This window comes from Lytechinus pictus, chromosome 14 (assembly GCF_037042905.1).
Source record: "Lytechinus pictus isolate F3 Inbred chromosome 14, Lp3.0, whole genome shotgun sequence".
NCBI classification, from domain to species: Eukaryota; Metazoa; Echinodermata; class Echinoidea; order Temnopleuroida; family Toxopneustidae; genus Lytechinus; species Lytechinus pictus.
The window spans coordinates 6,083,385-6,104,797 of NC_087258.1; the positions used below are offsets into that span (position 1 = coordinate 6,083,385).

Consider the following 21,413-nt stretch of genomic DNA (forward strand, 5'->3'; position numbering starts at 1 on the left):
ACCGGGTAGCCAGGATTTAATTTTGAAGGGACGGAAAATGCAGGGAGGGGGGGTTCCCCCCCCCCCCTTCCCGCTCGAAACGCGAAGTTTTTGATGCCTCATCAAATTCAAATCAAAAGAAGACGTAGCTCCTCCATGTGTAGTAACCAATTTTTTATTGAAATGCTGAGATTAAAAAATAAAAACTTGCAAATACGGGAAATAATTGAAGTATTTGAAACCAGCGGTTGCGGAACGGGAACGTGAAAAAAATGAAATGTGCCCTTTTTCAAAATGTAATATACCCTTTTTTTGGCTCGCGCTTCGCGCTCGCATCAATTGTTGTTTAGTAAGATTCTCATTCTGAGCTTGCTTACAAAAATGCTTAGAATTACAAATTGTCACGTTAGAATATCATAAAATAAAAATAAAATTTGATTTTCTAACCTGAAATGTATTATGTTGTTCTTCAAAAAGAGTATTTGCTTTCGAAAATGATACATTTCATTTTTTTTTTAAAAAGGTAATTTTTTTCTTACGGGAATTATTTCATCAGAAGCAGAAGCTGTTAAAAATAAACCACTCCCTGAAAAAAATATCCTTATCTGGAGGTTATCCACATGTGACCAGCAAACAGTCCCAAACATTCATAATCCATTCGCGCGATCAGGCTGCATTTGCTCAGAGAAAATAAAAATTGGAATTTTTCATCCAAGCGCCAATTCTTGATGCAATACAAGTTTTGACCACAACATACACAGTCATGTTTCATCCTCCGTTGAAACTAATGCTGCATAATATCCTGTTATTTTTTTATTACAACACCGTTTTTGTTACTAAAATGAATTGATTTAATTTTCGGAAAAACGAACCTCATTTAATTCCCGGACGAACGAACCTTCGAATTAACGAACCTTATTTCGTTTTCGGGTTAACGAACCTTCGGAATTACGAACCCTCGGTATATCAGTGGCGTAACAGGTGGGAGGCAGGGGTGGCAATTAGCTGCCCCCCCCCCCTGGCGGATTTCAGCGGGAAAATTAAAAAAACGGGGAAAAAAAAGAAAAGGGAGGGGGAAGAAAGGGAAGGAGGGAGAAAAGGGGAAAAGGAAAGGAGGAAAGGGAAAGGAGGAAAGAGAAAAGGGAAAAATTGAAAGAAAACGAAGAAATTATTATCATCATTTTCAATGAAAAAGGAAGGAAAGCGGGAAAAGGAACGAAAGAAGAACATTTGAAAAAGAACAAATCATTCCGAAATAGGCCTATGTAAAGCGATAGCGTGACGGGAAATTAATTTAAAGATGACAAAATGGCAAACAATAGCGGAAAATGAAGGTAGAATGGAATTAGTCAAAGGCTAAATTGGAAAACTAAGAAGAACAAGAAAAAAAAAAACACTTAATAACACGACCGGGCTGCCGAGGATTGAAAATAAAGAGCGGGAAGAAAGATGGACTGCATGCATACAACATTGTGCTATAAGCTTGCTAAATTTTATGCAAAAAAGCTACCAGGGCTTTGCCTCAGACCCGAGACTCTTCATCGATATGACTAACATTAAAATGGACACACACACACACACAAAATAGGCTACTTTTGTGTTATCTATGCGTATTTATTCCTTTTCATTCATAACCAGCTAGTAATAGGTCCATGGTATGATACACCTTTTATCATTTCCAGATAGTCTGCAGTATAGACCCTATTTTGAAACTTCTGGTAACCCAAACATTTCCGAAAGTCCACGGAGCTTTAGGCTTCCATTTTTTATACTGACGTAGAGATGGGTGTTTAATTGGGGCCCATGGCATGGACCCCTGAGAGTTTCTTGATAAAGAAATGAAAAAGTATACTGTTTTCTTAGTATTATGTCAAAATCTAAGTTTTGAGTGTGTATATTTCTTTAGGCTCGCTCACTGCTTTTAAGGAAAAACAAAATTCTATGTCACCATACGCTATGGCTGGCCCCTCAAAAATTTGGGCTCATTCCGCCACTGATCAAGAAACATAAAACTTGGATGTACAACCCTGTCACGCCGCTTGTTATGCACCCTGCATTATCGTAAACTACGTTAATACTATACTACACGTGTCAAAAATCCATTCGCTCGATCTCGGCAGTGTCGACGTAGACTGAGCAGTTGAATGTACTGAAAATTGAAATAGTCTAGTCTCTAATGAAATCTATGTAGTATTGATCTTTGAAAAAAAAGACTTAAAGAAAATTGCGCATAGTATTGATATCTGAAAAGAAAATATGATTTTCCTGATTAAACATTAATTTCAAGCCGCATCCGTATGAGTCCCAATTTAATCATTTCGTATAATTATGTTCTCGAATTTCTATGATAATAATTCAAAATACGAATAAATTCCTTGAACTGAATCATTATGGTATGCAGGACATGCAGTGTGACTATAGCCTATGATACAAATAGTTATAGATATAGTCTTTTTTAATTAAATTCATATTTGTCTTGTACCAAACTTTGATTTTCTTTTTACACGCAGTATTATTGTTCATAATGACCTATTAGATGGATGAGATGGATTCATATAAAACTTTTCCGTTTTTTTTATGTACTTAAACATGTATTAATATGTAGTGATTAAGAATGCTTGCTATCTATACTTATATAGTCTACGTGTGTAATGGTTGCTCAGCTTAGTTATGTAAGTTAAGTTATCAAAGTTTTGTAACATAACGGATTTGTGGAAATAAAACCTAAATGAAATTAAATGAAATATAAAATTATAATTACGATTGATCAGAAAATTTTATCACTTATCTACTTAAATTTAGATCAATGGCAAATAGTGTTTAATCTAAATATATCATAATTTTCTTTTCTGTGCACCCATTGATTATGTTGACTCCTTTGCCAATCTTTTTATAATAATTAATAATAATAATACTAAACAGTTCTTGTATAGCGCATATCACAATTATGAATAATGTCTCTGTGCGCTTCCAAAGGACTTGGATATTATTGCCCCAGCTGTAGCTTGGCAGCCGTAATTACTAAGATTGCAGCGCACACGCATTTCAAGGAATAAATTCCTGCCAGGTACCCATTCACCTCACCTGGGTTGAGTGCAGCACAATGTGGATGAATTTCTTGCCGAAGGAAATTACGCCATGGCTGGGATTCGAACCAACGACCCTCTGTTTCAAAGTCCGGAGACTAATCCACTGGTACAACGCTCCACATTTTATTGGGTTAGGGTTAGGGTAATCTTTAAATTTAGAGGGCCGATAATATTATAATAAACATACTTTCTAAAGAAATCATTGAAATTTTATTTCAATCACAATCTTTGATTATTGTTATCATTTTTTCGATAAAATTTTGAGTATTATTCAACACCTGTAAAATAGATCATCTCCACTAATTGTCTAAACAAAAATAATAGTGGGCGTCATCTCGAAGGGGAAGGGGGGGGGGAATGTCGTTACAATTTGAACACCATTTTCGTACATGGAATATAAAATTGACCCACAAGAAATCATTCTCCTGACAAGAATTTTTGTCAATGATATGCTTACCCCTATACCCTTAATAATTCCTCAAATATTACATGTTATGACACGCCCACTATTATTTTTGTTTAGAAAATTAGTGGTGATGATCTACATTTCTATTCCTGATCTAGGTCATTTTAAAAACATTTTAACTATACAAGCGTATATAATTTGCATATAGAAAAAAAAATAAAATGTAAAAATTTCAAGCTCAATCTCGGGGTGGAGTTCGTCAAATTCACTTCAAGACTGCCAATGCATGCTAATGCCGGCTAATACCGGGCTAATGCTGGTTTTGTGAGGGCTGAACGCTTAAGTGTGACAGACAGAGGCTTATCAGAGATATCAAATATCTCCACAGACTTCTCGCGTGGCAGTTATGAACAGGCACGCGTGCGCTTGATGAAATCGTAAACATATGGCCAGTTAACGCTTGCTTACACAGGATATATTACATATCAGCGGGAATAGATATATATATATTCTTCGAAATAAGTAACCAATTCTGTACCAGCATTTATGAATATCATTATCGAACTTGGAATTTAGAGTTGGTGGTTTTTCTTTTCTATCTCTCTTTCTGTGCAGCAAGATGTTTCAGAGCTGGAGACTTTCCACGTTGTCGTCGGCGTTTCTTTATATTTCGTCTACTATCCTTCTGTTGCTATCGACATGTTTCCACGACGTCGGGGCGGTATACGAGCCGGCGTTCGAGACCAGGCCGTGGGCAGACTTTATGACTACGATCCTTTTAATGCCTGGAGGCCAGGAGTGTTTTTACCAAGATGCAAAAGTTGGAAATAATCTCAATTTTGAATATCAGGTAAACGCGTACCGTTCCGTATAGTATATTTTAATGAGCATGCTTTGTTCTTAGTTTGTACATTTTTGCTTTCATGCATATTATTTATGCCTTCAGCCAACATAGCTGGTTTTGTTGTATTGGAAATATCATCTTCTTTATCATTACCATTAACATTTTCATGATCGCCAATATGTCATCATAATTTGAAGAGGTATATTATTAGCTTTTTTCTTCAGCATAATTATCATAATTATTGACAATTAAAATGACAGACGTCCATTCCTTTCTGCGCCACCCAAAAAAGAAATATCTCTCTCCCTCTTTCTACTATTTACTACCATCTCTTGCCCTCTCCCCCATCCTCCCTCCCTCCCCCCCTCTCCCCCCCCCCCTCCCCCCCCCCTCCCCCCCTCTCCCCCCCCCCCCATCTCTCCCTCTCTCTCTCCCCCTCCTGACCCCCTTTCTTTCTTCTCTCTCTCTCTCTTTCTCTCTCGTCTCTCCCTTCTGTCTCACTTCTTTTTATCTATAATAGAGTTAATAATTCCCAGCTAACTCAATATAGTAGAGCGGATTAGCTCCAAAAATCACAACAATTGTGCAAATTTTGACTAAAGCATGAAACTTTCACAAGTATTAGTATATGCCGTAAGATTTATTTTAAAGGTGGGAGGTAAATTTTAAAATGCCATTTTCGGCCGTTGCCATGGCAACGGATTAATTTATCAAAAATGACATACATTCCCATGTAAATGGTAAATAAACATGACATAGATGACCAAAATGATAATTTTCAAGTTCCCAATTGAATATATATGAAATTTAGAAACATTCAAAATTAACAAGATAGTTCCAATTGGTCCGTTGCCATGGCAACGGCTTGTTTTTCTCCAGAAAAATAAAAAAACTGATTAAAAAAACGTTGTAGAATAGGATTTATCTTTAATTTCCCCTAATTTTACAGTGTTAAACAACGATATTTTGGTTGCTCAATGTATAAACTACATCTCAAGCCATTGCCATGGCAACCAAATAACATCTAATTTACAAAAATAACATGGTAAACTAGACAATGGACAGGTGGAAAATACAACTGGAAATGACTTAATCTGTATGCTTAAGTTTTGACCCCCTCATTTGAACAAAAAATACAGAATGTGTTCTGCAGGAGTTCTTTATAAAGATAAAACATTATGTTGCCTTGGTAATGCTTGAATTAAATAAAAAAAACGAATGTTGCAAAGATCCCGTTGCCATGGCAACGGTTTATTTCCCTCTAGAAAGGTAAAAATATTGATAAAAATATAGAATACATGTATGATCATCATTCCATTTTCAATATTTTTAAGGAACTAATCAAAATATGATTGTGACTACATTTATAAATATAACATCTTAAGCCATTGCCATGGCAACCAGATAACATCTAATTTAAAAAACAACAGCAGGGATGACAAGGTTATGGATAGGTGAAAAGTACAATGAAAATTAACTTATGTAAATGCATAAGGTTTGACCTACTCAATTAATTTTGGGGAAATAATACAGTGAGTGTTCTGCATGAACTAATTGGAATGATACAGATTGATGTTGCCTTGGTAATACTTGAATTCAACGATAAATATCAATGTTGCAAATTGCCTGTTGCCATAGCAACGGATCATTTAATACCAGTTTTTATTAAAAAAGGACTATAGAATCTGGTTTTTCTTGCATTTCCCCCAATCTTAGTGTGTTAAACATAGATATGTTTGATGCAAATTGTTTAAATAAAATCTAAAGCTATTGCCATGGCAACCAAATAATATCTAATTCACAAAAAAATAATAATTTGGATGACAAGATCATGGACAGGTGGAAAATACAAATATAACTCAATATGCGAAAGGTTTGGCTAGTCATTTAATTTTAAACAAAAAATTTACTAAGTATTCTGCATGAGTTCATTAGAATAATAAATTGATGTTGCCTTGGTAATTCTTGAATTAAATGATAAATATGAATAATTCAAATGTTCTGTTGCCATGGCAACAGCTCATTTCCCCCAGAAAAGTATCAGCAGCTTTGATAAATAAAAACATGATAAAATCTGATTTTTCTTTCATTTCCCTTAAGTTAAGGGTGTTAGAAAATATATGTTTGCGGTTAATATGTAGATAACATCTTCAGCCATTGCCTTGGCAACCAATCAAGATGTAATTTATAAATACAAAAAAAAATTACTGTTGAAATGATAATGGTCAGGTGGGATGTAAAATAAAGGTTTACTTTTAAAAGCTACATAATGTTTGACCAGTCATTAAAGGGGAATGAAACCTTTGGAACAAGTAGGCTTTTGTCGAAACAGAAAAATCAAAGAATAAGAACAAAGAAAGTTTGAGAAAAATCAGACAAATAATAAGAAAGTTATGAGCATTTGAATATTGCAATCTCTAATGCTATGGAGATCCTCCCATTGGCAACGCTACAAGGATGTGTGATGTCACACATGAACAACTTTCCCTTTGATGGACCCTGAAAATGTGTCTTTTTGCTTTTTCGTATGGTGATACAAACTCTTTATCCATGATGTATTCTTTAAAAATCTGTATTACATGCCCTCCTATAGAAAGAATACATGTTCTACTGATAGATATAATAAAAGAGGCAATTTAAGTGAAATATATACGAAAGTAATGGGGGGAGTTGTTCAAGAGTGACATCACACATCTTTGTCGCATTGCCAATGTGAGGATCTCCATAGCATTAGTGATCGCAATATTCAAAAGCTCATAACTTTCTCATTATTTGTCCGATTTTTCTCAAACTTTCATTGATCTGTTTCTTAGATTTTTCTGTTTTCACACAAGCTATCTTGTTCCAAAGGTTTCATTCTCCTTTAAGTTTTGAACAAAAATTACAGTAAGTGTTCTGCATGAGTACAATAGCATGATAAAAACTGATGCTGCCTTGGTAATGGTTGAATTTAATATCATTTTTTTGCAAATGTGTAACGGATCGTTTTTCCCCCAGAAAATACCATCTTTGATAAAAAAAATACCTAGTAGAATCTTATTTTTCATTCATTTCCACTAAGGTTAGGGTGTCAAACATACACGTACATGTTTGTTGTTAAATGTATAAATAACATTTTAAGGCGTTGAAATGGCAATAACATAACATTTCATTTACAAAAAAACATAGCTGACAAGATAATGGACCGAAGGAAAATACAATAAAATTAACTGAATATGCGTAAGGTTTGACCTACTCTTTTAATTTTGAACAAAAGTTACATTAAGTGTTATGCATGATTTCATTAGGATGACAAAAATTACTTTTGTTTTGGTAATGCTTGAACATAATGATGAATATCAATGTTACAAATGGCTCCAGAAAAGTACAAATTTTGATAAAAATATGTTTATTTATTTCCTTTTCCCTTATAGGAGGTTGCTGAACACAAATATGCTACATGATAAGCACCATCTTATTTCATTATACATGGCATCGAAATAAGACCTACAAAAATCACATCAGACTTTTTTGGGCTCAAATAAATTCCCGAAACTCTAATTTTGATGCTGGACAATTACGTTCAAAGTATTCGCAGGCGGCCATTTTGAAGAAAGCGTTTTGGGGTGATTTGTGTTTTAAAGCTGTTCATCATATCAATATCTAAGGGGATTATAGGGGTTGATGAATCAAAATCTTAAGTCTATTTGAGGAGTAGACATGGTCTTGATATCCTAATCAAGGTAAATACAGTAAATCAACTTTTACATGGAGATCATGAAATCATGAAATCCTTCCTTGTTCGACTGTTTTAGCATACTTGGCTTGAAATATGATAGCAAAGCACTATTAGGCATCATCTGCCAGGATACACCTTTTAATTCCTGCATACAAATGTCAGAAAATCGTTACTTTGTGAAAATTCCCATAATGTCTTTAAAAATTCATGAAAATTGCCGAAAATTAAAAAAAAATTCCCACAAAAGTCACGTTTATTCCCATGGAAAGTTTCCATCAAGAAAATTCCCGGGAATTTGCAACCCGTCTCCCCCCCCCCCTCCCAAAAAAGAAAAAAAATCATTATCAAGAAAGAATACAGAGAAAGTGAAAGAGAGATGGATAAAATATGATTATTTTACGAATAATATACCAAAAAGGAAAAATTTGGAAATTTTTGCTCTGTCGCTGGCTCGGTGAGAACATTTTAAAGTAAATTTTGCTTGATATGTCATATCTGGCCCCCTCAAAATTGCACTGCTGATTTTGAAGAAGAAAATTTTGTAATACTGTGATAATTTTTAAAGTAACATATGAATCTATTCAACGCCAAGTGTAATCTATTCACTGGTTATTTTACATGAAAAGTAGACTCGTCAAATAAAATAAAAAATACCTTAACTGGTTGAAAGGTTAAAAATAATTTAAGCAAGGGTATTCCAAGATGGTGCCCTCAGTGGGTGCCATTGGTTTTAAGGATCAAGTAGTACATTGGACCAAGTTACAGGGAAAGCCAGTGGTCTGGAATGTCCAAAAATCCAAGATGGCTTCAAAAAATTGAATCTAAAATGGTTGCTTATACCTAAAGCGGACATAGCTCATTTCATATTGGCCTGGAGGATAATATTTTGGTGTCTAAATCATTGGTTTCAAGAGTAAATCATGGGTTTCAAGAGTCTAACAATATTAGTACAAGTTACAATGACAGTCAGGTGTATTCGAAAATCCAATATGGCTTCCAAAAACTATTCTAAAATGGCTGCTGATACTTAAAAGTGGAATAACTCCTTTTATATTCACCTGTGAGATATGATTTTGGTGTCTAAACCATAGTTTCAAAAGTGAAATAATAAATTAGGACATAGTTTGTTCAATATCTGTCTGGGGAATATGATTTTGATGTCTAAACCATCATCATAAAACCATGGTTTAATGCATTAGAACAAGTTACAAGGACAACCAATGGACTGGTATGTTAAAAAATCCAAGATGGCCTCCAAAATGGGGTCTAAATTGATTGTTGTTACTTCGAAATGGACATATAATTCATTAATAATGCACATTGGGGGTATGATTTTGGTGTCTACACTAGTGTTTCAGGGGTCAACTAATACTGTACATTGTGTCAAGTTGAATGGACAGTCAGGTGTCAATATTGTGTCCAAAAATTCAAAGATTGTTTGAAAAATGGGGGTTTTAATGTTACTTAAAAGTGGACATAGTACATTAAAAAATACTCCTGGGGATGTTATTTTGGTGTCTACATTTGAATTTCAAGGTTCAAATGATACGTTGGGACTGGTTACAATGATGTATAGATGTCCATTTTGCCTGAAAATCCAAGATGGCATCAATGAATGGGTTAAAAAATGACGACTGTTACGTTGAAGTGGATATGATATCCACTTGTGAGAATCTACCTTGGATTTTGGACAAAATTGAAAACTAACCATCCTTGTTACTTGTCCTAATGTAATAGTGGACCCTTCATACCACAGTGTAGACACCAAAGATGTTTCTCACATGTTGTATGAACTCTGATCATTTTTGAGTGATAGAAGTCATTTTAGATTCCATTTTGGTCACCCTCTTGGATTTTTAGGCAATTTGGACAACTGGATATCATTGTAACAAGTCTAAACGTATTTTTCGAAACTTTAAACCAAAGTTTGAACACCAAAATCATTTTTCCTTGGTTGACTTTCAATGAACTATGTCAATTTTTAAGCAACAGACTCCAATTAAACCCCGATTGTTTGAAGCCATCTTAGATGTTTAGACATATTGGATTACTCACTGTCCTTGTAACTTGTTCCATGTCATGATGTATTTACTGACTTTTAAAACCATGGTTTAGATATCAAAATAATATGCCCTTGGCAGATATTACACGAAATATGTCAATTCTTTAGTAACAGGGCTATTCTATAATCCATTTTTTGAAGCCACCTTGGATTTTTGACATACTTGACCACTGAGTGTTCTTGTAACTTGTCCTAATGTATAGTTTGACACATTTCACCATGGCATAAACTTATTCCAGGCTATTAAACAATCTACGTTTTTTTAATGCAGCAACAACAATTTTAGACTCTATTTTCAAAGCCATCTTGGATTTTTTAAATATACTGGACAACTGACTGTCCGTGTAACTTGTCATAGTGTATTACTTGACCATTGAAACCATGGTCTAGACACCAAATCATATATCCCAGACGGATATGAAATAAGCTATGTCCATTTATATATCAACAGCCATTTCAAACTCCATTTTTGGAAGCTGTCTCAGGGTCTTGGACACATCAGACCACTGGCTGTCCTTGTAACTAGTCACAATATACTACTTCACCCTTAAAACCATTGCATAGAAACCACATTAAGCCACTGGAATTAGATGTAATTTGGTTGTCATGGCAATGGCATAAGTTATTTGTATATCAACAGCAAACATAATGCTTTGCACTCTAAAATTAGGGGAAATTTATGACAAAATGCAGATTCTAAACTGTTTTTCGATCAAATTTGGTACTTTATTCGGGAAAAAAGGAGTCATTGCCATGGCAACGGGCTATATGTAACAGTGATATTTATCATTAAATTCAAGCATTACCAAGGCAACCTCAAATTTTATCATTCTAATGAACTAATGCGAACCACTGTAATCTTTGTTCAAAATTAATTGACTGGGTCAAACCTTGAGTTAATGGATTGCATTTTCCACCTGTCCATTATCATGTCAACCATGTTATTTTTTTCAAATTAGATGTTATTTGGTTGCCATGACAATGGCTTAAGCTATAATTTGAATGTTAATAGGAAACATATCCATTCTTACCCTAAAATTAGGGGAAATGAAAGGAAAAAATCAGATTCTACAGATTTTCTGATCAAAACTGGTACTTTTCTTGGGGAAATGAGTAGTTGCTATGGCAACAGGTCATTTGCAACGTTGATGTTTATCGAATTCAATTATTACCAAGGCAACTTCAATGTTTATCATTCTTAGAATGATAACTAGTTCATGCAGAACACTCATTGTATTGTTTCCCCTAGATTAATTGAGGTCAATCCTGATGCATACAGTGATGCACATCAAGTGAATTTTCATTGTATTTTCACCTGTCCATATCCTTGTCATCCATGTTTTTTTTTTAATTAGATGTTATCTGGTTGCCATGGCAATGGCTTAAGATGTTATATTTATAAATTTAGTCACATATATATCTCGATTAGGACCTTAAAATTATTGAAAATGGAAAGATGATCATACATGTCTGTATTCTAAATTCTTATCAATATTTTTACCTTTCTAGAGGGAAATAAGCTGTTGCCATGGCAACGAGCCCTTTGTAACATTTAAAAAAGAATTTAATCCAAGTGTTACCAAGGCAACATAAGTTCATATCTTTTTAAAGAACTCCTGCAGAACATTTTAAGTACTTTTTGTTCAAATGAGGGGGTCAAAAGTTAAGCATACAGATTAAGTCAATTCTAATTGTATTTTCCACCTGTCCATTGTGTTGTCAACCATGTTATTTTTTTTTTCAAATTAGATTAATTTGGTTGCCATGACAATGGCTTCAGATATTGTTTGTATGTTAACAGCAAACATATCAATTCTTACCATTAAATTAGGGGAAATGAAAGAAAAATCAGAGTCCAAAGTCCTTTTTCTAATCAAAACTAGAACTTTTTTGCGTAAATGAGCCGTTGCTATGGCAACAGGTCATTTGCAACATGATAATTATCGTTGAATTCAAGTGTTACTAAGGTAACATCAATGTTTATCATTCTAATTAGTTCATGAAGAACACTCACTGTATACTGTTTCCCCTAAATTAATTGAGTAGGTCAAAACTTATGCATAAAAGTTATTTTCATTGGATTTTTCACCTATCCATAACCCTGTCATCCCTGTCATTGATTTTTTTTAATTAGATGTTATTTGGTTGCCATGGCAATGGCTTAAGATGTTATATTTATAAATGCAGTCACAAACATATATTTTTATTAGTTCCTTAAAAATATTGAAAATGGAATGATGATTGTATTCTACATTTTTATCAATATTTTTACCTTTCTAGAGGGAAATATGCTGTTGCCATGGAAACGGGATCTTTGCAACATTTGTTTTTTTAATTTAATTCAAGCATTACCAAGGCAACATAATGTTTTATCTTTATAAAGAACTCCTGCAGAACACTTTCTGTATTTTATGTTCAAATGAGGGGGTCAAAACTTAAGCATACAGATTAAGTCATTTCCAGTTGTATTTTCCACCTGTCCATTGTCTTGTTAACCATTTAATTTTTGTAAATTGATGTTATTTGGTTGCCATGGCAACGGCTTGAGATGTAGTTTATACATTGAGCAACCAAAATATCATTGTTCAACACTGTAAAATTAGGGAAAATTAAAAATAAATCCTATTCTACAACGTTTTTTTAATCAGTTTTTTTATTTTTCTGGGGAAAAACAAGTCGTTGCCATGGCAACGGACCAATTGGAACTATCTTGTTAATTTTGAATGTTTCTAAATTTTATATATTCATTTGGGAGCTTAAAAATTATCATTTTGGTCATCTATATCATGTTTATTTACCATTTATATGGGAATGTATGTCATTTTTGAGAAATTAATCCGTTGCCATGGCAACGGCCGAAAATGGCATTTTAAAATTTACCTCCCATCTTTAAAATAAATCTTAGGGCATATACTTATACTTGTGAAAGTTTCATGCTTTAGTCAAAATTTGCACAATTGTTCGGCTAATCCGCTCTACTAATATGATGTTTGCTCATCGGAACAATAAAGCTAATCGTGCAAAGGGGGCCGCAATTCCAATTTATGGTTCGACTGCATGAATTTTAAAGACCTGTGCAATATAAATGATTTATAATTTTTAATAATTCCACTTTTCTTTCATTTTTCCTGTCGAATGATAAGGCAAGCCAGGAAAGATGTACGATTGGAAAATAAATTGTAATTGAAATAATACAATCTGAGGTTGCGATGTGGTATGAAAATAAATGTTTACCGTTTCACAAAGACTTGTTATAACAACAAATGCATGATTTCTAAAACAGATTTACTATTAGCTAATCAGGTTGAATGATTTCCGTACCTTTTATCTATTAATGAAAATGTGTTATTCATTTATCTATTCATTAGCAAGTTTTGTGAAACGACCTGGCCCAATGTTTTAATTGATTTTCATTGCGTTACCGGTCTGAGAAGGATTTAGTAAGAGACAATATACAATACCATATCAAGGGTGAAGAGTTTCTATAAACTTGATACTGGATCTATCCCTGGATTCTTTTTTCATAACTCTATAATAATTTCATAATCCACTTGGGAGAAAACATGACGTCACCTTTAACACCCCACCCCCCCCCCCCCCCCCCCCCAATTGAAATATCCCGATGCCTTTAACATCTGCATAATCATGATTATATTTGATTGGGCACATATTCATGATCACCAACAGATAAGTAATTTAAACCAATTGGTACATTGTTTTAAATAACGTCTGGGTTTTACACATTTCTCAAATTCTCTTCATGCTTGTTTTATTTTATTCTTTCTCGTGCAGCTTACAAGTAAAGACTCTAAACCAAGCCTCAATGCTTTGGTCAAGGGACCAAGAGGAATAGTATTATATGATAACAGGGTTTCCAATATGGGAATATTCCACCATACTACGGAATATAAAGGTAGGATATTAAGGGAGATTGGGGTATTAAAAAAAAAACAGCGAAGTGCAACTGCCCTCCCCTTGGTCTATGAATTAAATCGAAATGAATTTAAACATAAAAATTACATTTAATACCGAAATAATTTTCTGTATACAATTTTTTTGCCATTTAGGCATTTTTTTTATTTTGTGCAGAGTTGGAGCCCCTCCCCTTAAATAATAAAAATAATAATAAATATATAAAAATATATAAATAAATGAAATAAATTAACAAATAAATAAATGGATGGATGGATGGATAGATAGATAGATATATGGATAAAGTAATCGGATCTGGGGTGGGTTACAGCATGGACATACAGCAACAATTTATAGTAGGTCCATGGTTACAGAAAGAGTTGTGATTGAATGAAACCCAAAAAAATGAGAGTCAGTTCTCATTACCAGGTCCCTCGGAAAGCATTAATGCTTGCTGACAAGCATTAACCCTATCTTAACTGGGCTATTTCGGACCAGTATACGGTCATACGATCATACACGATCTTGAGTGATTCTAACTCAGATCTCGACCGCTGATTGCGCAATCGCCGCTAAAATTTGCAAGTGCGTATAGCCGGATTTAAACTACAAGATTTTTTTTAATTTTTTTTTATTAATTAATTATGCAAATAAGCATATGAAATTTGCCATGAATTTGTTTTTAGTGTATGTATTTGCCTTTAACTCAATTCATATAGCTAGTAGAAAGCTAATTTTTTGGTGGGAGTATCAATTATTACATTTCTAACAAAATATATCTACAAAAAATAGCAAAAATATAATTAATTTCTTATGTATTTTATTGTTTTTTTAAATTCTTATGTATTTCTTTGTTTTTTCAAACTTTTGTTTTCTATTGTTTTTCCCGAAGAACTTTGTCGAGGACCCTTTTGCGATCATAAATAGCATAGAATAAATCCATTTAAACCAACAAAACTCAAAATAATCATACATTTATGATTTTTGGTTGAAAAACACAATTTGCATTGACTTTTTACACGGAATCACGTTTTTGAGCAATTTCTGGTCTGACATGCACTTACAAAACGTTGCGTAATTTTGGAACCGCGTACCCGGGCGGCGCAAATTTGGTCTCAAAAGATGCGCAAGACTTGAAAGTAAAAAGTCAGTGAGCGGTGCAGTAAAAAATTCGTGCGACGGCGTAGTGACAAAATTTGTTGAGGGGTGGTCAAATTTACCCCCCCCCCCCAGTTTAATAAGGGTTAATATGCTTTGTTAGCAATCAGGTAAAACAAAATCACTAGGATGGGGGGTCGGGTGTCCGGACACTTTATATTTTTGAAGCCTTCTTTTTTGTCTTTGGATTACACTAAAAATGTGAATTCAATAGTTGTAATCATCTACTATTTTGTTCTCTATAATATTTCCTAACATTTTGTACTAAAAATTGATGAAACTTCGCTTGTCACTTTTTCCGGATGACTTTCTAAAATTGATCGTCCGGACACACAACCTGTCCGGACACACAACAACTGGGTATACCATTTACCATTTCACTAACTACGAGCCCGGAAATTAGTTGTATTTTATAGGACATTGTCTGTATTAATTCTGCATGATACTCAGACCATGTAGTAGGTCCATGCTCAGACCTATTATTTAAACATGTAATTTCCAGTGATATCTATGAATCCTATTATCTTCTCTCGCTATTTCAGGTGCCTACCAGTTTTGCATTGAAAACAACTACAAGAAATACTACGTGAAATATGTCAAGATTTACCTCTCGATTACAGACAAAGAAAGGCTGGAGAACTACTACAAACTAGAAGATGATCTACAAGAAACATACGGAAATCTATCGGTAAGGTTCTTGGTTCATATTTCCAGGGTGCTGGGTGTTGGATATGTGTACGGACAGTACGGTGCATTGCTTCGGAAAGGTTTCGAGCGCGTGACGCGAGCGAGTCATAAAATATAGGATTTAGTTTTTCATAGCAAGAAACAGTCCCCCTTATACTTGTCAAAATGCCATAGATTTTCAACGAAACGGTTTTTAGCAAAAAAAATAAAACGGCAGGAATTTTGCTACAAACATTGAATAATTTTTGTGAAAACGATTGATCAAAATGATTCATAAATATGATCAGGTGATAAAAAAATCAAAAGTCACAAGGGTCATTTAGGGGATTTGAATTCCGGTTCTGGTAAAATAGACACGTGCTGTAAATGTTTTTTTTTTTTTTGGGGGGGTAAATATTGTTTGACCTCCTGACTCTTCTCACATTTTACGATTCGGTGAGCTCAGATGAAAAATTAGATCTTTCTTGTATATTTATATTATGGTTAAGTCTTCACTCCCGCTATCAAAATGCCGTCCCACCCCCGTCATCACATACAAACGTTGAGGAGGTTGTTCATTAACTATGTGATGTACCTACATAATTATTTTTTAACTTACAGATGCAAAAAAATAAATGTAATAATGTTAAAGGTCAAGTCCACCCCAGAAAAATGTTGATTTGAATAAATCGAGAAAAATCAAACTTTCATAACGCAGTAAATTTCATCAAAATCGGATGTAAAATAAGAAAGTTCTGACATTTTAAAATTTCGCTTATTTTTCACGAAAGAGTGATATGCATAACTCAGTGACATGCAAATGAGACAGACGATGATGTCCCTCACTCACTATTTCTTTTGTTTTTTTATTGTTTGAATTACACAATATTTCATTTTTTTTTACAGATTTGACGATAGGGACAAACTTTACTTAACCATATAGTATTAAACAATGCTAATTCCACATGTTCAGGGAGGAATTAATAATTGTTTCACTTGACAATGAAGAAAAAATTCGAATATTTCATATTTGTTATAATAAAATACAAAAGAAATAGTGAGTGGATGATGTCATCAGTCTCCTCGTTTGCATATATATACCGACCAGGATGTGCATTTAACTGCATGTTTTGTGAAATGAAGCGAAATTTTAAAATGTCATAACTTTCTTATTTTACATCCGATTTTGATGAAATTTTTAGTGTTATGCTTGTTAAATTTTTCTATTTTTATTCAAATCAACTTTTTGTTGGGGTGGACTTGCCATTTAATGAATAATTTTTTGTCATTTCTAGCTAACCTTACAGAAAGTCATTACATACAAACATAGAGGATATTTCTCCATGAACATAATTATGATGGAATTAAATAATCGTTTCTTTTTTTCTATTAAAAAAAAAATGTAATAATGTTAAATGATTTGCTGCCATTTCTAGCAAACCTTACAGAAGTTGACGATGTCGATCCGGGTAATGCGACGGTATCAACAGTGGAGCGGTATACGGGAAACACGGGACAGGGAACTATTAGAAGCCAACCAAAGTTACGTATCAACATGGTCCAGTCTTCAGTGTCTGGTGGTCGTGGGCGCCGCCATGATTCAGGTCTATTTTCTCAGAAGTTTCTTCCATACAGCTAAACTGACGCCCACGCAGAAACCAAGGTGCTAGAGCTAGAATTGTCTTTAGTAGATTCGAAAATCCAAATTTGAAATATTTAAAAAGTTATTATGTAGGGCTGTGTTTCATGAAATGACTTTGTTGAAACCACAAGTGACGATAGGAGTGGGAGTAGAATATTTAAGCCCCGGGCAGGGGACAACCGCCCCTATAGTTTTTCAAGTAATGATTAAAGAAGGGGCAGAAAAAAGGGGAGAAAAAAAGAATATAGAAGGATTGAGTAGCATAAATAATAGGGATCTGTGTCGTGTAACTTCATACACTGTAAAAAAAAATATTGGGTAAAATTTTACCAACACGAGTGTACTTATGTGTCCAGCTAATTTGGGGCAGTATTTTACCCAATACGGGAAGCATATTTCCCCTAAAGGTTAAAAATCTAAGTAGCAATTACTTTAGAATGGACAAAATTTTCATCACATTCGATAAATAAAAATCCCCAAAAGAAATGCCCAATGTTGGTTGGACACCTAATTACCCTCATGGAGCACTTTTACCCAATAAATTTTTGGAGCTTACCCCTATAATTAAATCGATACAAAATATATATGCCATCACGTTAGGTCATCTCCCCCCCCCCCCCCATCAAAATATTTTGGCGTCCCCCAGAGACGGCGTGCAGTATTTTAGCGTTGAATGCATCGCTCAAATATTATGTTTGCAATTAACCGCCATCATCATGATCATGAATGTGAGTTATTTGCGTAAATCAATGGCGCGTATTTCACATTACTCGGGGTTTTTTGTTACTTTAAATCTTAAATTTCTACTTTGTGAACTATGATGAGAATCTTTGTGAACTCTGATGAGAGTATAATAGTAATCGGTATAATATGCAATTCATCATGATTACATGAAACCAAAATAAATGAATAGATAAACGATGTGATTATGTAAATGCTTCGAATTATGCAATTTCGATCAATATATACTTTTCTTTTCTTACAATAATCTTCAAATCCAGTTATGGAAAATGAAAGTGGAATGCTTTTTCCCATGATTTTTTTTAATCGAAATTTTAAATTCAACCATTTTACATTCAGCAATCATTGTGATAACATTTATAGATATTTTTTTCTCGTAGAAACGTTATAGTAGAGAAGTACTCCGTTTTACCCTTTTTTGCATTATGACTCAGTAACGTCAGTATTATTCCTGCCTCTAGATATTTTTGATTTTTAAAACACTGTCAAATATGTTCTTATAGCAGAAGTCTATTCAAGTATATCATTATATTGATCAAGTGCATAGTGTAAGTGTCTAGTGCCTAATCTGAATCTATGATCCTCATATTGATAAGTGCGAGTATTTTTAACCACCCGTCGATTACTCCATTGTATATAAAGATATTGGTTAACATTGATTTGACTTTGACATAAAAAAAAAAACCTGAGCTGTAAGATTCAATGTTACACCTTTGTAAGTGCAGATATGATGTAAAAGAAGTAAATAAATAAAGAAGCCCTGAAATAATGCACCCGAAAATCATTATACCATGTATATAGTGCTTCACAAAGGAAAAAACTCCGAGTCACCGATAACACCATCCCAAAATTATCCATACACTACGTGTTTTACAACAGGTGTAAATGTTAATTGATGTAAATGTTAATTTTCCCGTTACAGATATCTGTCTTGAAACTGTCTGTACGAACGTCTTTTATTTTCATTCAGGGCGTTTTTTTTTATAATCATACGAAGAATACTAAGTACATCAACTTCTGTGCAATGTTGACCAATGTCTTTAAACACAATTTTAACCATGTCTTCCAACTATAAGTGTCTTTGTCAAAAGGGTTAGTCCACTAAAAAAACAAGTTGATGTTGATAAATTTTGTGCAATATTACTGGAATTCTATGCTTTCATTATCTTAAAATCTATATGTAATATTTCAAGTAAGTTTACATCTTTTTTATGTTACAAGTCTTCATAGATATCGCAATTTAAAATTCCTTTTTTTCACTTTAATCTAGTGTCATATTTTGTTTCATCAATATATGTTTCTTTCTACTTATGGTGCAATATTCTATGGTGCGTTAGAAGTGTCGCATTTCAGTTTAAAAGGTCAACTTGTTATTTATATGGGTTTTTCCAGTTTTTTCCCTCCGTTTATATGGATACATATTTGAAATTTACCTTTAATAGTCGTGGAATATTTTAATCTGATTTCTATGATTTCCGTCATTTATTTCACCGCTGATTAGTTTTCAAAACAATCTGTCATGAGCTCAAAGACATATAGTTTTAATGACAGTAGCTAGATGAATATGGATCATGATTATGTTTTTCTCTCTTTTTTCTGTTTCTGATTTCTTGCAATAATTAAAGCAAAATATTTACATTTAAAAAGGCTATTATTTTAGTGGTAATGGTAGTGATTGCGGTATGGTGATAGCTATATTGGTGGTGGTGGTGGTGAAGGTCGTGATGGAGGTGACAGTGATGATTATTGTACGTGGTTCATTTGTTGGTTGTGGCTGCTATGATGATGGCGGGAATGGGATGGGTTGTGATGGAGATGGCGACGCTTGTGGTGGTGATTTTGGCGGCTGGAGCGATACCCCCCCCCCCCCTCATGATTTGGCCAGAGATCATAAGAGAGAGATATTAGAAGAAGATTCTTAAAAGAGAGAGAGAGATGTGTACTAGATGCATTATAATACATATATATTCCCATTGAGATCAAGTTGAGATCATCTCGTGTCATCAGCTTTAACCACGGAATCATCAATCATGCCTTGTAAAATGTTTTAAAGAGCGTCCTCTATTATGTTTTACCGTAAATTGAGCAAGTATTTCTACAGAATAGCGTACACCAGCGGTTACCAAACTGTGCCCCCCCCCCCCCCTTCGTCGGACACATTTTCACGGGAACCTGCTCAAGAAACATTTATTTATTTATTAATTTATCTATTTATTTATATATTTGTTTGATTATTTTTTATCATTCATTCATTCACTTATTTATCTATTATATATTTTAATTATTCATTTATTTACATGTATATGTTCATGTTACATGATGAAATAAGGTGGATGGTAGTCCGATGCAGTTGTAAAAACTGATTTACAACGGAACCCTCCGTGCCAGACAAATTTTTACGGGAAAGGGCTTCTGACATGGCGGTGACCAATGACCCTTTTTCCCTCATTTTTAATTTGTTGCTCCTCCTGTCGAGGTTTACCAGGTAGGCTGCTGGACGTAGGCTTACATTGGTTGAAGTTGACTACTTCAACTCTTTCCAGAATGAAATGTAATTTTGGTAGACAGACCTCAAACTTTCAAGAAAACAATCAGAAGACGAGCATTGAATTAAGGGCGTGATAAGATACTAGAAAAAATAACACAAGTAGAAATGGCACAGAAAGAGAGGATAGGGATATTCTCTGTGATAACAGGGAAAACAAGATAAATATGGCAAAGGCGGCACAAGGATAATTCGATGGGGAGCAACAAGACCTAAATGTGATGCCATTTTTCTCAATTGAACGATAGGGATTTTTTTAGTTTTCTTCCTGCTTTTTTTTTCCTCTCCTTTTTTCTTTCAAATATTGAAACTCGTAGGGGCGGTCACCCCCTGACCACCCCCCCCCCCCCTTCGTGGCGTTGCCCCTGTGGAAATGAAAACAATTACGAAAGCCCGCTGAGAGGTTGGTCATAAAGCCAAGCGGCATATCTAAAAAGTTGAGACTTGAGGAGATATCTATCGCCAGTAAAATTGAACTTAATTCAAATCTAATTCAATATGCCATTTAATTTTCACCTGATAATTTTGTTTATTTTGGTATTTTCAGCACCTAGAATGCCCCTACCACAGTAAGTCTTCCCAGTATCCTTGGTGTTGGCAAGAACGCCATATATCTCTTACATACTGTACATGTATTACCTCTTATGTGTT

At 34.1% G+C, this 21,413-nt stretch overlaps 1 protein-coding gene across 1 annotated transcript; it reads left to right on the top strand.

Annotated features, from left to right (window-relative positions):
• The first annotated feature begins 3,880 nt into the window (after positions 1 to 3,880).
• Positions 3,881 to 19,867, top strand: LOC129276319 (transmembrane emp24 domain-containing protein 6-like). Its single transcript, XM_054912708.2, has 4 exons — positions 3,881 to 4,324; positions 13,891 to 14,011; positions 15,711 to 15,856; positions 17,271 to 19,867. The coding sequence occupies exons 1-4, from the start codon at positions 4,094 to 4,096 to the stop codon at positions 17,502 to 17,504; spliced, it is 732 nt and encodes a 243-aa protein (XP_054768683.1). The 5' UTR covers positions 3,881 to 4,093; the 3' UTR covers positions 17,505 to 19,867.
• The last annotated feature ends 1,546 nt before the right edge of the window (positions 19,868 to 21,413 follow it).